Source organism: Pongo pygmaeus, chromosome 21 (assembly GCF_028885625.2).
Source record: "Pongo pygmaeus isolate AG05252 chromosome 21, NHGRI_mPonPyg2-v2.0_pri, whole genome shotgun sequence".
Classification (NCBI taxonomy): Eukaryota; Metazoa; Chordata; class Mammalia; order Primates; family Hominidae; genus Pongo; species Pongo pygmaeus.
In genome coordinates, this window is record NC_072394.2 from 28,955,949 (window position 1) to 28,973,843 (window position 17,895).

The following is a 17,895-nucleotide window of genomic DNA, read 5'->3' on the forward strand; positions in this document are numbered from 1 at the left end:
CTCTGCCACCCAGGAGACAGCAAGACCAACCCCTCCCCTTCCTCCTCAGCCTTCCTCAATGTGAGGATGATGAGGATGAAGATCTTTATGATGATCCACTTCCAGTCAGTGAATAGTAAATATACTTTTCCTTCCTCAATGTTTTAATAACATTTTCTCTAACTTACTTTATGGTAAGAATACAGTATATAGTATATATGACATGCGAAATACGTGTTAACTGACTGTTTACGTTATTGGTAAGGCTTCCGGCCAACAGCAGGCAATTAGTCTATTAGCAATTAAGTTTTGGGGGAGTTAACAGTTCTATGCAGGCCGGGCGCGGTGGCTCACGCTTGTAATCCTAGCACTTTGGGTGGCTGAGGCGAGCAGATCACTTGAGGCCGAGTTTGAGAACAGCCTGGCCAGTATGGTGAAACTCCGTCTCTACTAAAAATACAAAAATTAGCCGGGCGAGGTGGCTGGCGCCTGTACTCCCAGCTACTCAGGAGGCTGAGGCAGGAGAATCGCCTGAACCCGGGAGATGGAGGTTGCACTGAGCTGAGATCACGCCACTGTACTCCAGCCTGGATGACAGAGCAAGACTCCTCTCAAAAACAAAAACAAAAACAAAAACAAAAAAACTTCTCTGCAGATTTTTCACTGTGCAGCAGGTCAGTGCCTCTAATCCCTGTGTTGTTCAAGGGTCAACAGTTCTTTAGAGCTTGTTAATTTTCATTTTAATCAAGAAAATCTATTTCTAAATCCAGGACTGATAAAAAGCTCCCAGACTGTTCCTCCTGCTGCAATAGTGCCTTTGCTGTTTACCAGTGCTAAGCCCACTTAGATACTTGTGGAGAAAATGCAAAAGCCGCAGAGATGAACTAGTGGGTGACTGGGAAGTGAGGACGAGGGCAGGAACAGGGAGAAGTGTGTGAACCATAGGCCATCACTTGAGAAGGGAGGACTGAAAGTGCCACTTGGCTCAGATTAACCCCCAAAACGGTCCCCAATACAGGGCGAGCACCAGGAAATACAACTGCAGACACGGGAGGTGGTGCTCATCTTCGCTCGTTTAATTTGTCAGATATTGAACATTTATAATTTTTTTATATAACAAAACAAGAACATGCAAAGTTACAAATATAGAAAATATAAAGTACATGCATATTTCAAAGACCTGTTAATGGTGTCCACTTTGGATTCTTATATGAAACGATTCAGTGCACATCGTAAGCCTAAGGACCACACAAAAGGGTTTCCCACATATTAAGTATTCAGTACCTTAGAAAAGTTAATGCATTAGACACTTCAGATGTTAACTGTGCTAAACAAAACTCCTAAGTCTGTCCTATGCAATATATATTTTATATACATATATATTTTTACATAGAATACTCACAAAGTGCAAGCCAATAATAACATTGCAGAAAAGTAATACATATCTGCTAGGTGACAATATCAAACAATTCAGGGAATAATTTTACTTTAATGAACGTTAACAGAATTTCTTTTTCCACTTCAACTCAATCATATTTCTGTCATCTCCAACCTAAGATATTTTTTAGATTGTCTCCCTATTCTTTGATTCAAAAGCCAATTACAGAAACTATGAACTTGACCTAATTCTGGTTTTTGACAATTATGAGACAGAAATAAAGAAATGCAAGCAGTTCTTTTCTTTGCACACTGACCATTTTTTAATTACATCATCCTCTATGATGATGGTGCTTTCACAACTGCAGCTCTCCTGTGTGTCAAAATCATTCTGGTTTCCAGGTAAATGGACAAAGATTTGCCTTCAGTGTCTAGAAGGCAATTTACTTTTTGGCTGCCTTAATTACCTATAGTTTAAAGAAAGGAATGCCACATATAGGTCCTTTAAACATCTAAAATGGGAGGTTGCCTCCAAGGGCACCATTCCCAAACATTAGATTTTAAGTCCCAGAAGCCTTTCATATATGTTACAGTTATGTTCACTGTGAATATGTCCTTTAGCCAGAGGTTTAGTGTTGTGCCAATATTTACTCTTAATGAACAGCTGCTGTGTAGCCCATACTGTGAAAAGTAAAACATCACCCCAGTTCTCCATAGACACAGAGCTCATGCTCCAGCGGGCTGAGCCTGCGTCCCAAGAGCTAAGAATTTCTAGGATTTTTTTGAATGAGTATCATGTGGCCTCCTAACAAACTTGGCAGAAATGTTGTCGGGTTTTCTTAAAATGGAAAATATCTCTAAATAGCTATGAAATCTCTGCTAAGATAGGGCATTAGTATACTGAGCTCTAGCTGCTGAAGGAGCCAGAGGTATCCAGGCAAAGGTATTTCAGACTGTTCTGAGATTTGTTTAGCCTCAATCTGTTGCTCTAAGTCCAAAAATAAGTCCAGATTAACCAAAGGTTATTTGCTGTTATACTTTTACTGGCCTGGCATTAGCAACGGCTCATGATGAACTCAATCAAAGGGGGCTTGACTAGCATCTCAGGTCTACTCTATGTTTTCCAGTGCCCATCAGTGCCAAGGGTATTGATTAGCCTATCCAGGACAAAGAGAGAAGAAAGAGTGAGACACCACCACTAAAAGGGCTGCAGGTGGTTACCCCCTCCCTCAAGCTGGAAAAAGATTAGAAAGATGGTGAAAACAGGAAGACCTTCTTCATCCCACTATTAGGAAGATGAGGAAAGAGATCAGGAGGATCACAGGTGGGGAGGAGAAGAGGACCATGCTCGATCCTCTCTGGTAATAGGCCTGAGATTCCCTCTCGTACTGCGTGATACACATCTGCTCAACCACACGCTCCATCATCTTAACGTCGGTCTCGGTGAAGTTCTCCCCTTTGGTGGTTGTGGTGACTGTGTGCTGCTTGATTGTGATATTGACGCAGTCGTGCACAAAGTTGTTCTGGTTGCTGTACTGATCCACGGGCCTGTAGTACACTTGGTTGGGGTAACGGTACATGTTTTCACGATAGTAACGGTCCTCATAGTCATTGCCAAAATGTATGATGGGCCTGCTCATGGCACTTCCCAGCATGTAGCCACCAAGGCCCCCCACCACTGCCCCAGCTGCTGCAGCACCAGCCATGTGCTTCATGTTGGTTTTTGGCTTACTGGGCTTGTTCCACTGACTGTGGGTACCACCTCCTTGACCCCAGCCACCACCATGAGGCTGTCCCCAGCCACCACCATGGGGCTGCCCCCAGCCACCACCATGAGGCTGCCCCCAGCCACCACCGCCCTGAGGTGGGTAGCGGTTGCCTCCAGGGCTGCCCTGCCCCGGGTATCGGCTGCCCCCAGTGTTCCATCCTCCAGGCTTTGGGCGCTTCTTGCAGAGGCCCAGGTTACTCCATGTGGCCACAAAGAGAACCAGCATCCAGCAGCCAAGGTTCGCCATGATGACTGCTCTGCAAAATGAAGAGGAGAACGTCAGAGTCCCATATTTATGTTAAAATTACGAAATGTTTGCTGCATAATGAATGAGTGCATAGCAATGGTATCAGCTGCTCAGTAGAAACACTGTTCCCACCCTGTACTTCTCTGAAGCACTTAGGACAAAAGCAAAAGTAAGAAAAGGGTGAACACAACTCTTTCTCCTGCTCCAAGGACAAATGTGACCCTAAGTTATGGACTTGATGAATGAATTTTAGTTCATTATTTAACATTTTATGAGTGAATTATTTTCTTCTAATTTTTGTACCAAAACAACAAACAGATCAAACACCCAGAATGACAATTTATGACCCTTTGGAGAATGTACATTCATCAAATCAATAATCTCTTTTCAAATTAAAGATCTCATTTACCCTGGGCACTTAGCTCCAAAAGCAGAGACCTATGACAATAGTAAAATGATTGCTAAACAGTACCTGCTATACCCTATGTCAAATCATAGGCTCCAAATCATCACTGTGTGCCATAAAACCTAAAATGGCATATACTGGAACACTGAAGTTAGTCTTGTCCTCAGTGCTGGGATGATCTGTAATTTTTTTTCCCTCTCTCTTTCTCCTTTTTTATTTTTATTTTTTAAAAAAACAATACCTAGCTTGTTGAGATATAATTCACATATCATATAATTCACCATATGTCATGTACAGTTCAATGGTTTTTAGTACATTTAATGAAACGTGCAACCATAACTGTTGTCAATTTTAGAACATTTTTGTGAACTCAGAAACCCCTTACCTTTATCACCCAATTAGCTGCAAATTTTTTTGAAAATTAGTTTTCATCTCCTTCAGAGCTAATGATTAAATTGGATAATATTCATAAAAGAATTATCAAATAAATAAATTAACATCCTGTTTATGTTTCTACTAACATTATTGAAATGGGAAGTTTTGCCTTGGTGGTCATAAGCAAATAAAAACATATTTGAAAGTTACAAGCAGAGTTAAAGTACTCAGGTCATGCCAGTTAGGGTTTTTGGAGGCTCTTTTAGGTGGGGGTCTGTGGGGCAGGTTCTCTGCAGGCCTGCTTCCCTGATGTAGTCCCCACGATCCCGTGAGGCCCAGCTCTTGGCCTCCCTGCTACTCATACACCCCAGGAAATCAAACTAGGGCACCATCCCCTCAGTCAGTAGCTTTCAGTCTAAAGGGCTTTTATGTCAGCACTTTCTCCATTCACTGCAATGGGTGACAAATCCAGCCAATGCTCTAGAGTGACTGCATTTTCACTCACAGCATGCATTGGATCTATCAGCAAATCTCAGTAGCTCTACCTTGAAAATCAATGCTAAGCACCTCAGCTTCTCACATTTTCCAACATGACCATCTTATTTGGCGCTTCCATCACTTCTCACCTGATTCCTTCAACAGCCTCCCAACCAGCCTCCCTGCTCCTCCCCTGGCTGCCATTGAGTGCTCTCCTCTTAATATGCGGGTCACATCATACCACTTCCCTTGTCCCTCAATGAGGCTCCTTTGTACTCTGGATAAAACACAAAGTCGTGGCCATACTGGCTGGGCCCCATGTGACCTGGTTCAGGCCTCCCACTGTTCCTCAAACCCGACAAGCCCGTCCTGTCTCAGGGCTGTTGCACTTGCTGTTCCCTGGGCCTAGAAGGCTTTTCTTCCAGCTACTCATGTGGCTAAAGTTTGCTCAGTGGGGCTCTTCCCATCACTCTACTAAAATAGCACCCCCTAGCCCACCCCTTTTCCTGGCTTCATTATTCTCTGGAGCAGTTACAGCTACTTGAGATATATGTTATTTCCTCCGCGCTTATTGTTCATGTTCTCCACGGGAGTGCAGGCTCCTTTAGGGTGGGGGTTTGGTTTTGTTCACAGCAGTGTTCCTAGACAGAGCGCTTGACCCATAGACATGCAAAATAAATGCTAGACAAATGAATGAATGGGAAAACACATGTTACAAAGCATAAGGAATAATCAAACTAAATATTAAATATTTATAATGGATATACAAAGAGAACCGTATTTATAAATTTACAAAATAGTATTTTTTGACAATGGCCAGCTAACATTTTCAATTCAGTTAAACAAACATTTATTTCATGTGCCAGCTACTGCAGTAGACTCTGGCTGGCTGGAGATATTACCTGAAGTGGGTAAGATGGGAGGAAGAGGAGGCTGCAGGGAATGACACTGAGTTGGGCTTTGAATGTGCCTCATTTAAAGCTGTAAGAGTTAAGGATCTATGAGCTCTTAGAGACACCTGAACAGGCGAGGACATGGCATAGTGAGAGAAGCACAGAGAAGAACCGGGCACAGAAGGTGGGTGGGGCCAGACAACTTTGGAGTGGAGATGGGTGGTGACAGAGGACACTGGCATGTCTGGGGGCCTATACATCTAAGATACTCTCTGTCACCAGTCAGGTAGTGGCCTAGTCCTCTGGCATATTTCAAGATATCCTATTAAGTATATGGTAATGGTCAATACCTGTTTATTACTAAGAAGAATGCTAAGAATACACTCAGAAACACAACAGGGACATCCATTGTCATGGGACTCAAGGTGCTGTCCAAGGCCATATGCAAAGAAGTAACAGGTGTAAGAATGGCAAGGAAAGTGCTCTAGCTGACACTATTTGCAATTAGTGTGATCATGCACATAGAAAATCCAACAGAATAACAGAGGTAACATGAGAACCAATGCTAGAGTGCAAGGTTGTGGGACTGAAGGTCAGCCTACAAAAACCAACGGCATTCCTCTACACTAGCAATAACTGACCAGAAGAAAATATAGATATTCAAAGTAACAACCAAACTGTAAAGTGTCTAGGAATTGACTTAACTAAGAAAAGACTTCCAATGGGTGACACATTATAACTCTAATACAGAGAACATAGAAGATGATCTGAAAAAAATGGAGAGGCATTCCATGGTCTTGATGGCGATAACTCAGTATTATAAAGATGTCCATTATCTTAAAATGAACTGGTAGTTTCAATAAAATGCCAGTTAAAATTCCAGGTGGATTTTTTGAGAAGTTCAGTAAACTTCTATGGGGAAGAAAATGTCCATGAATAATAAGGTCAACCTTAAAAAAAAAGTGTAAAGAGGAGGGAATCTGCCAAAGCAGACACGAAATCACTACAAAACCACAGTGACGAAGACTGGACGGTAAAGCTCAGGAATAGACGGAGAGACCAAAGGAAACAGAAAAGCAAGTTGAGAGAGAAACCCACATAGATACACTTTAACAGGGACTTGATGTATGCTGACATGGGCACCACAAATCAATAAAGGAGGAAGGTTTCATGCTTCTGGGAAACAAGAAAAAGAAAACTAGATCCCTAACTACATACAAAAGTGAACTCTAGATGGATCCAAGACTTACATGTGAAAGGTACAAGTTTGGTGCTAGAAGAGGAAAATATTGGCAAATGTCTTTGTGACCTGGAGGAGGAATGGGGGAAGAACTTTTTAAACAAAAAGCACAAACCATAAGGCAAATAATTGATGAATTTGATTACATCCTCAAAAACCTAAAGACGGAAATATCATTCGACCCAGCAATCCCATTACTAGGTATATACCCAAAGGAATATAAATCATCCTATTACAAAGACACATGCACGTGTATGTTCATTGCAAAAGTATCCACAATAGCAAAGACATGGAATCAACCTAAAAGCCCATCAGTGATAGATGGGATAATGAAAATGTGGTACACATATGCCATCAAATACTATGCAGCCCCAGAAAAGAACGAGATCATGTTCTTTGCAGGGATATGCAAACTGACACAGGAACAGAAAACCTAATTCTACATGTTCTCATTTATAAGTGGGACCTAAATGATGAGAACACATGGATGCATGCAGAGGAACAACACATACTAGGGCCTATCGGAGGGCTGGGGGAGGGAGAGGATCAGGAAAAATAACTAATGGGTACTAGGCTTAGTACCTGAGTGATGAAATAATCTGTATGACAAACCCCCATGACACAAGTTTACCTATGGAACAAACCTGCACTTGTACCCTTGAACTTAAAAATTAAAAAAAAAATTAAAATTTAAAGATTCTTGTTCAGCACGATAAAGCTGACTCTGGACAAAGTTAATAGAAAGAGTATACAATGGTAAAAGGGACTTTAGTACTTAAAATTAATAGAGGATTCATTTCTAAAACTTTCAAGGAATTCTTAAAGAGCAGTAAGAGACAGTAATTCCAACAGAAAAAAATGGCCAAAAGATATAACTGATCATTTACCTAAGAGAGAAACCCAAAAGGATAGAAAAAGATAATCAAAATCATTAAGAATGTAATAAAAATAAAAAAAATGATATAACACTTAATGCTTATCAGGATAGCACAAAAAATTTTTTTAAGGAACTCGAAAAACGTGAGGATTTGGAACCTACATGGCTATCAGAGGAACATGGATAATACAACTGAATAGAAGAAGTGAAATAAAGTAAATGATTATTCAACTCAAAAAGAAGAAAACAGAAAACTTCAAAATAAATTAGAATTATTAATAATAAATTAATAAATTAATAAGAGATGAAAATCGAATTTAATAAATAAAACCTACAAAAATGTGGAATTTCTAAGTAAAATTAAGAGTTATTTGAAAATGTAACACACACACATCACTAGAAAACATATCTCTGTAAGGGGAAATTGCCTTAGAGAATGCTTTAAAAAGATAATAAATTACTATATACAACTTTCCTTAATGAATAAAAATATCTCTGAGATGGATTGTCTTTCTATTAAGATATAAATTATAAAAATCAACTTTAGAATTAATTCATTTAACAAATATTTATGGAATAACTAGTATGTGCCAGTTTCTTTTTGTTGTTGTTGTTGTTTCTTTTCTGGTAGAGATGGGGTCTTGCTATGTTGCCCAGGCTCGCCTCAAACTTCTGGGCTCAAGAGATCTTCCTGTCTTGGCCTCCCAAAGTGCTGAGATTACAAGTGTGAGTCACCATGCCCAGCCAGTATGTGTCAGCTTAAAAAAAAAATAGAAGACTAGAACTGACCAATAACCATAGAAGAAATGGAGAAAAAAAGCTGTCAAAAATTATACACTGTAATATAATATTTACTGTACCATAACCTTTTTTTTTTTTGAGACAGGGTCTTACCCAGGCCAAAGTGTAGTGGCATGATCTCAGCTCTCTGCAACCTCCACCCAGTAGGCTCAAGTGATCCTCCTGAGTAGCTGGGACCACAGGTATGCACCACCACGCCTGGTTTTTTTTTTTGTATTTTTAGTAGTGATGGGGTCTCGCCATGTTGCCCAGGCTGGTCTCAAATTCCTGGGCTCAACCAATCTGCAGGCCTCAGCCTCCCAAAGTGCTGGGATTATAGGTGTGAGCCACAGCTATATATAGGTGACCCACAACACATTATTGTGCCACCATGCCTGGCACAATAATTTATTGATTAGCTTAACACACATTTTAAGTGTCAGAATTCTAAGGGTCAAGAATTGTGCTAGGGGCTGAGGACACAGTTTTGAATAAGATACTTAGCTTGGTGGGCTTAAGGACCAAAAAGAAGATCAAATCTGTGGAGCCCCATGAGACAGTGGCAGGTGGACTGCTGAGACTAGGGAGGTGGTGAGGGTCAGATCATGAGGGCCTCATGGTCCACAGAGAGAAATTTCTATTTTCCTCTGAAAGCAGTGGGGAGCCATTAAAGGGTCTTAGTAGAACAGTAACATCATAGAATGTTTTTTAAAAAGCTCAGCTCAAGCCTATAATCCCAGCACTTTGGGAAGCTCAGGCAGGAGGATTGCTTGAGCCCAGGAGTTTGAGACCAGCCTGGGCAACATGGTGAAACCCCATGTCTACAAAACATTTTTTCTTAAATAGAAGAAAATTTAGTGGGACAAGAAAGGGAATGGAGAGGCCAGTTAAGAAACTACTGCGGGAAGATGGTGGCATGGCCTGGGATGGAGTCCATGCAGCTAGCAGGCTGTGAATAAATGAGACATATTTTACAGAAAGAGCCAATAAGACTTGCTGGTTGAGTGGATGGAGAAGTGAGAGTTGCCCGGGTCTGGGGCTTCCATAACCAGGGAGATGGCGGTGATGCCATCTACTGAAATAGGACAAACTGGTGGAGGGTCATGCCTGGGAGAGAAAACCAAGAGTTTCAGTATGGACATGTAAACTTTGCCACACCTATGAGACATTCAAGTGGGAGTATCAATTTAGGCAATTGTTACAGGAATCTGTAACTTAGTAGAGATAAACATTTGGGCGTCTTCACCTGAGATGTAGTGTTTAGAGCCAATGGGATAAGGGGCCAAAATTCAAATGCTAGTACGCAGGTGGGCACACTTAGCCACCCTGCCATGGCACCCTCCTCTCACACAGGTGCCAAAATCTAAAAAAACAGCACCCAACTTATTTTAACAGTTTAGTAAAAGAAGAATACATTATGACCAATATGGATTATTTTAGGAATACAAGAATGGTTGAAAATCAGGAGCTCTATTAATAGGTTAGGAAGAAAAAAAGATTTTCTTCAGATATTGAAAAGTTTTCAAAGAAAATCAATATCATTCCTAAATTTTTAAAAATTTAAGCTATTTTTAAAACGTTTCTATAGAACTGGAAGGATAGTCTCTTTCCATCATAAAGAAATTCTGTCACAAACACAAAGCCCAAGATATCATAATTTTAAGAGAAAAGGCATTCCCATTAATGTGGTGAACAATAATCTATTGCTTTTATGCTATTAGGTTGTTCTATAAATTCATCTAGGTATAATTTTTTTACCTGGAAAATTCAGGAAAATCTCAAAAAATGTCTTAGAATAAATATGTGAGCTCAACAGGGTGGTAGTTTTTCAAATCAACAAATCAAAACTCAGTGAGTCCCTAAATCAGCTGTAGTTAAACATTTCATGGGGAAAAACATTCATTCATAATGGCAGTAAAAATTGAAAATATCTAGGATTTAATCTGAAAATAAGTAGTAGGCAAGCTACAAAATTTTGCTGAGACATAAAAGAAGACTGGAAAAAGAGAAAGACATATAACGTTTTTTGTTCAGGAAACCAATATTGAAAGATACCAAGTCACCAGCAAATAATCTATAAAGTAAACACAATTTCAGTCAGAATTCAAAGATAATTTTATAACCCCCTGTTTGCTTTGGATCTCTTAGATTTTTGGACAGGTGATTTAGAAAGAAAATAAATAAGGAAGCATCAGACTTACACTTCACTTAGACCAAATGGATCCAAACGGACAAATACAGGACATTCCATCCAACAGCTGCAGAATACACATTCTTCTCAACAGCACATGGAGCATTCTCCAGGATAGATAATATGTTAGGCCATAAAACAAGTCTTAACAAACTTAATTAGACTGAAATTGTATCAAGTTTTTTTTCTAAGCATGATGGTATAAAACTAGAAATTAATAACAGGAGAAACCAGCATTATCCTGATATCAAAGTCCCACAAAAAAATACAAGAAAATGGCAGTATAGGCCAATATCCCTGATGAACATAGGTGCAAAAATTCTTAACAAAATTCTAGCAAAGCAAATTCAACAGCTCATTAAAATGATCATTGACTATGATACAGTGGGATTCATCCCAGGGATGCAAGCATGGTTCAACATACACCAATCAATAAGCGTGATACATCACAGTAACAGAATGAGACAATAACCATACAATCATTTCAATAGATGCAGAAAAAGCGTTTGACAAAATTCAACATTCTTTCATGATAAAAACTCTCAATGAATTAGGTATAGAAGGATTGTACCTCAACACAATAATGGCCACATATGACAAGGTCACAGCTAACATCATACTTAATGGTGAAAAATTGAGAGCTTTTCCTCTTAGATCTGAAACGAGACAAAGATGCCACCTTCACCGAATTTTAGGATTGTTTTTTCTATTTCTGTGAAGAATGTCATTGGTATTTTGATAGGGATTCTATTGAATCTGTAGATCACTTTGGGTAGTATGGACATTTTAACAACATTAATTATTCCCCCATGAGCATGGGCTATCTTTCTATTTGTGTCTCCTTGAATTTCTTTCATCAGTGTTTTATAGTTTTCAGTGTAGAGATCTTCCACCTTCTTGGCTAAATTTATTCTGAAATATTTTATTTTGTAGCTATTGTAAATGGCACTTTCTTTTTATTTCTTTCCAGATAGTTCACTGTTGGCATATAGAAACACTACTGATTTTTGTATGTTAATTTTGTATCCTGCAACTTTACTGAATTTATTAGTTCTAATGGTTTTCTGGTGGAGTCTTTAGGGTTTTATAAGTGTAAAATCATGTCGTCTCCAAATAGGAAAAATTTAACTTTTTCCTTTCAAATTTGGATGCTCTTTATTTCTTTCTCTTGTCTAACTGTCCTGGCTAGGACTTGCAGTACCATATGTTGAATAGAACTGGTGCGTGTGAGCATTCTTGTCTTGTTTCAGATCTTAGAGGAAAAGCTCTCTTTCTAATTTTGTACACAATACATATAATCTTATCTGTCAAAGAAAAAAATAAATAAATTTGAAAAAGAATTCAAAAGAAATTTTAAAAGACATTGTGAAATTATACTCAAAACTTAAAAGACTGAAGAAAATTTTTAATGAAAAGATAATCCAGGGTGCACTTGACCTGCCAGGTGTCAGAGTGCAAAGCTACAATAAGATCACATGGCATTGGTGGATGAGCAGAATGGCAAAACAGTGGAACTAGAGAGAGGGTACCAAAAAATCTACAAATTACCCCGTTCATCTTATTCCCATTTATAGATGGGGAGTGAGAGTCAGAGCTAGTAAGAACTTATCCCAAATTTGTAACAGTCCAAGGTGTTGGAGCTGAGATCCAAATATAGCCACTAAAGCCCATAAAACACATTACAACTTGAAGCTTAATTAGTTACATTGGGAAGGGGCAAATGTCAAACAGCCTCCGACCTTCACCCCATAGTGTCCCTTGTCTCTTCTGAGCTAAGTAAATTCCCTTGTTATATTTTAATTTTTTGAGGTCCATAAAGAACTTGATGTAAGCTGAAAAAAATTTCGCGCAAAAATTGGGGGTAGGGGTTTCTCACTGGCACCTAGAAACCACAAACTGAACAGAGCAAAGGGTCCCCAACCGGTCCATCATCAAAATTACCTGAGGAGCTTTCAAAAAACAACATTGCTGGAACCCATCACAAGCCAGTCAGAGAGTGCCTAGCGATGGGATTTGGGAATCTGTAAAAGCTTCTCAGGGAATTGGCACCCGTGATCAGGCTTCAGTGCTAGGTCCTCAGGGGTCTAATCTTCAACATTTATAATGCTTTTCACTGAAGGATTACCTCCCTTAAAGTGATCACACAATACTGTAACAGTTTAAGTAGAATGCAGTTGGAGAAAAAGGAATGGTTAACACATTGAGAAAAAAAAATTCTCCTAGCTGTGAGAATTGCTGCACACACTATTCACTTAGGAGTTATTTTATAATGCTGTAGCCATCACTGGGTTAGATATAGATATGTTTTGAATGTTTAATATGCAGCAGTTCACAGTGGATATAGTTGCCTTGGAAGAAGAAATAAGATCTGAAAAGGGAGAATGGACGAAGTAAGTTAAAACGGAAGTTTAGAGAATCTTTCAGCTTGGTTTGGCTAGTTGGTTGAGAGCCATGTTCAGTGTCAGTGTGGTGCAGAAACTTCTGTTATGTTATTATTGTTATTTTATTACATTATTTTTAAAATGGCTGCTCCCTTACATAATTCAGCATAATTCTAAAAATCTGTGGCCATTTCTCTGCAAAATTAAGCTGATTTTACAAGAAATGATGATGCAACAAGGTGTGAGTTACACAGATGGACCCAAGTGGCCTCTGGATCAAGAGCTTGTGATCACAGCCTTTCCTGACCCTATTTTTTGTGACAGTTGGTGACTTTCAACCTTCCTAAGACCACAGAGGTTCTGCAGGATATGTACAATCTGTTGTGGTTCAGCTTAACTAGATTTGTGCCTCCAGGAAGACAGAAAGCTTAGACATGGCTGAAATTGTTCAGTTTTGAAAAATATTCAGGAGTCCTTAAAAACAACAACAAAAAACTAGAATTGATAAATGAATCTAAGAACTGATTCTTAAAAAAACCCAATGTACAAATTACTAAATCATTAATCAACTAAAAAAATGGAAAAATATTTGAAAAAGGAAACAAGATTGGCTAAAAATCTTTTATTCTAAGTAGCAAATATAACAGTCTCTCCTTTCTCTTACAGAAAACTGTGGGTCCATTTCATTTAAAAAATTAAAAACTGTGAACTATTTTTTAAATGTCCTTATTTAGTGAGAGCAATATATTCACCAAAAGAAAATTAAGATCACCGATAATTTCAATGAAAACGTCCATTTTCTGTGCTTTTCCTTTCAGATTTTTCACATATGCGTTCATGTTAGAGTAAACACGTGCAGTTAATAACCCACTTTTTTACTTATCAGTTTTTCCCCACATATCACAGGCTCCAAAATCATGATTTTTGATGGTTATATAATGTTCATTTCAGTTAATGTGTCATAATTTTCTTAGCTACTGCCCTGGTGTTATACATTTAGGCTCTTTTCCAGGTGTTCTAATTTTAGATCATTCTGCTAGGAAAACATGCCTGTTTTTTTTTGTTTGTTTCTTCCATTGCAGGTAAATTCTCAGGAGTGGGGTTTCTGGGTCACAGCTTCCAACTTCTTAATGCATCACCAGATTGCTTAACAAAAGGTTTGTGCTGGTTTGAAATGCCCCCGATAACTCATACATACAGACGCAGAAAGTAGCTATCATTTCCTCCATTCTATGAGTGGACAAAAGGAGGATCAGGAAGTTAGGTAGCCTGTCCAAAGTCACAAAATTGACTGCAGAACCATCTTTGTGACCCCAAAGCCCTGCCACCTCCCCAGACACTTGAAAATGCCAAGTTTTGGGCAACCTTCCAGCAAGGGTTGCTGTTACTATTAATTATTTTGGTTATTTTAATAGATGTAAAATGATAACCCAAACATGCTCTAATTTGCATTTTATTGTGTAAATGACTCATCATTTTGCATTTATCTATTATAATCTTAATATTTTCCTTTCAGTGTGGAAGACTTGTGTTAGATACAAATAACATACAAATCACATCCTACCCCTCTGCCTGCTTTTCCCCTTACTGGTTAGCTTTTTTTCACTGTAAGACCTTCTCCGTGTTTGTGTAAGTAAAATTGCTCCTTTCCACTGGTGATTTTTCCCTTTCTTCTACAAATCTAAGAGCGTTGTTGATTCTTCCAGAAGTTTAACATATTTATCCAATTCCCTGTTCCTATGTGTTTGATAATTATATTTGTAAAAATCCTTAATCCTATTCTACCAGGAGTTTTCCCTAAGGAAACGGGAAACACCTCAAATCATATGGGGAACTGCTAATTAAACCGTGATGCTCTCAGAACAAGAAAATAACGCGGCCATGAAGATCCTCATCATTATAGAAGTGAAACTGCACTGTGTTGTGTGAGAATCTGGAGGCTAGGAAACAAAAACGGAGAGCTGTGGCTTTGCGATGGCGAGGATGGATGTGACCGTGGTGGAATTGCGAGGTTAAAAAAAAAAATCTATTTCCTACAGCCATCTCAAAGAGAAGAGCAAAAAATTCCTTAAAAAGGACAGTAAACATGGATTTCTCCCCATTGTTTAATAATGAAACGTGAAGGCGCCTGCCGCACAGGTGGGGAGACCGGTGACCCAAGGGTCGTCATCCGAGGCTAGTTGTTCCTTGGAGCCCCCCATGGCCAGTGTTCTCCCTCCAGGGGGACTGGGAGGAATGTGACTGGCCAAGCTGCGGTCCGCCGTCGCACCTGGGGCCAGGCCGCAGACCTGCAGCTCCTCTCTCCCCGCCCCTGGAGAACAGAGGGTGGGGCCTCCCCGGACCCCGCCCCCGTCGAGGCCCGAGGCCCGGGCCGCCAGTCCGCGTGGGCCGCTTCTCCAGGCTGTGGCGACTGCCGCAAGGCTGCGGCCTCCCTCGGAGAAGCTCCGGCGGCGAGGATGAAGGGCTGGGCCGCCTCCCGGGAGGAACGCTGCAGCTGCGGCGGGAGGGGCACCGAGGCGCCCGGAACTCCCCCAGCGGGCGCCCCTCTCTCCATCCCCCCAAGCACCCTCTGGGCATCGCGGAAGCGCCAGGCCTTGCCAAGGGGCGTTCTGGGCCCCGATTTCGGCCTCCGAGGGGCGGCCAACGGGCGGGGAGCGCGAGCCCCGCGGCCCCCAGGCGCCCCTCCTCGCCCCGCGCCCTGCGGAGCCCGCTGGCGGCCCTCCCGGAGTTCCCTGGGCGCCGGCGATCGCCTGCTGGGCCAGACCTGCGCGGGGTGCAGGGGGCGCTGAGACCCCGGCCCACCGACCTCCCTAACGGGGCTCCGCCAGTATCTCCAGCCCCCCACGCGGAGTAAAGGGAGCTTTCTTAACCTGAAAAGCGAAGCCAAGCCGCCTCACCCGAGCCGAGACCAGGGCACCCGGGCAGGCCCGAGACGCGTCACGCGCCCGCGGGGCAGCCCCCGGCCCCTACTCACTGGGGTACCGACCCTGCCCGGCCGGGCACCCTTGCGCCTGGGACCCGAGGCCCGGGGTCCTCACTCGGCCCCCGCGGCTCCCCTGCCCCCGCCCGCGTTCCTCCCACCCCGGGTGTTTACCTGCCTCGGTCGTGAGGAGAGGAGAAGCTCGCGGCGCCGCGGCTGTCAGCGACTGGCTCGGAGGACAGGCGACGCGCGGGGCCGAGGGGGAGGGACGCGGGGCGGGGAAGGGAAGCGGCGGCGCTCGCGGGCGGAGGTCGGCGCGGGGACCAATTGCCGCGCGGCCGGGTGCACGCTCTGTGCCCCCGGCGGGCGGCCGGCCGAGGTTTAAGTTAAAGGGTGCAGCGCTGCCAAGCAGGGCCGAGAATGAGTCACCGGAAAAAACGAGTTGAGATTCGCTTGAACACTTGCATCAGTTGATACCGCCTGCGGGTGCCATCGCTCCCTGACGTGGCTCATTGACTGTAAAAATCATCTTTAATTGGAAATTCGGCCCAAAGCTCCAGCTCCCCGTTACATAATGGAGAAATCGAGAAAATGAAAGGCTCGGGAATGAGGAGGCAATTTCTGGAACTTTGGCAACCAGAAATTTCTAAAGAGGAAAGCAAAACATTTTGCTTACCCTGGATTGAGATTAATATTTATGAATTTTCACATAAACTCTTAAATTTTGAGGCGTAGAAAGGACACTGACCATCACCTGTTCCTTCGTTCATTCACTTTCTACTCCTTGTTTTAGGCAAGAGATGATTTAGGTGGTGATATTAACAAATGAGAAAAATACGCTCCGTTTAAAAACCCCTCTTTGCACATTACCTGAGATATCTTCTACGAAACAGGGTGGTGTGTTCTTGCCCAGGATTCTTGCTGACAACTGTCTCATTTTAAAGGAGAGCGAGGGATGAAGTGATGGACAAGATTTAGAAGGAGGGGGATCTTATGAATTATTACCCAAATTGGGCACTTTTAAGAGTGAAATGGGCGTAAACCAGGCATGCCCTGGGGAAAATAGGACATCTAGTCTCCTAGTTTTGGGTGAGAGGTTTAGGAAGCATGTAAGGAAAGAGATTTAAGAATGTTGACAGCCAGGTTCAGTGGCTCAGGCCTGTAATCCCAGCACTTTGAGAGGCCAAGGCAGGAAGATTGCTTGATCTCAGGAGTTTGAGACCAGAGTGGGCAACGTAGTGAGGCCCCATTTCTACAAAAAATAAAAAAAATTAGCTGGGAACGGTGGCACAGGCCTGTAGTCCCAGCTACTGGGGAGGCTGAGATGGGAGGATTGCTTGAGCCCAGGAGGTAGAGGCTGCAGTGAGCTGTAATCGTGCCACTGCACTCCAGCCTGGGCCACAGGGCTATAGACCAAGACCCTGTCTCACTCTTTCTCTCTCTCCCAAAAAAAAAAAAAAAAAAAAAGCTGAGGCTGCTTTGTAAACATATGTGCATTAAATATTTGCATCTCAGGACCAATCACTGTCACTCAAGTTGCAGGGGAGGGGGACAAATGGCGAGAGACAGGAGAAGTCAGGAGAATGCACAGAGGAGAGCTGCTGTAAACAGTGCCTGGGCCATGTTTATGTGAGTGTGGGTGAACACTTGAAAGTTCTGCTGGGAAAGGGCAATGGGAGGCCTGGAAAGCGCCGCCTTTGGAGGGAGCTGACTCAGTGCAACAGGGACGACTGGATTGTGGCCAGTTAGAATGAGCACTAGGCAGCGAGGCCATTTTACAACCTATCAGTGTTATGTAATGCTTAGGTTGACATCGTGTTCAGAGCCTTACCTCCTTTCCTCAGAGATGGCTCACTGGGAGATGAACTCAGCGGGCAGCAGAGTGTCTGAGTCTCCTAGAGGCTCAGGGCCTGCAGGGAGGACAGAGCTGGGTGGGAGGACAGAGCCGGGGTGGGGCTGGAAGTGGGTGACCAGATCAGCCTAG

At 42.2% G+C, this 17,895-nt stretch overlaps 1 protein-coding gene across 4 annotated transcripts; it reads right to left on the reverse strand.

Annotated features, from left to right (window-relative positions):
• Positions 1–1,034: 1,034 nt before the first annotated feature.
• On the reverse strand, positions 1,035–16,346 carry PRNP (prion protein (Kanno blood group)). Of its 4 annotated transcripts, none has more exons than XM_054467909.2 (2): positions 16,086–16,346; positions 1,035–3,376 (listed from the first exon to the last, which is right to left on the reverse strand). In XM_054467909.2, the coding sequence occupies exon 2, from the start codon at positions 3,369–3,371 to the stop codon at positions 2,634–2,636; it is 738 nt and encodes a 245-aa protein (XP_054323884.1). In that variant the 5' UTR covers positions 3,372–3,376; positions 16,086–16,346; the 3' UTR covers positions 1,035–2,633. The 4 variants fall into 4 exon arrangements, with proteins under 4 accessions (XP_054323884.1, XP_054323881.1, XP_054323882.1 ...); XM_054467906.2 differs by having other exon boundaries at positions 1,035–3,381; positions 16,086–16,294; XM_054467907.2 differs by having other exon boundaries at positions 1,035–3,381; positions 16,090–16,230.
• Positions 16,347–17,895: the final 1,549 nt, after the last annotated feature.

Coding starts and splice junctions, on each gene's coding strand:
- PRNP (XM_063659419.1), bottom strand. CDS start 10,670: ATGGAATGTCCTGTATTTGTCCGTTTGGATCCATTTGGTCTAAGTGAA. Junction 3,382..10,620: donor CCATTTGGTCTAAGTGAAGT/GTAAGTCTGATG, acceptor TTCATTTTGCAG/AGCAGTCATCATGGCGAACC.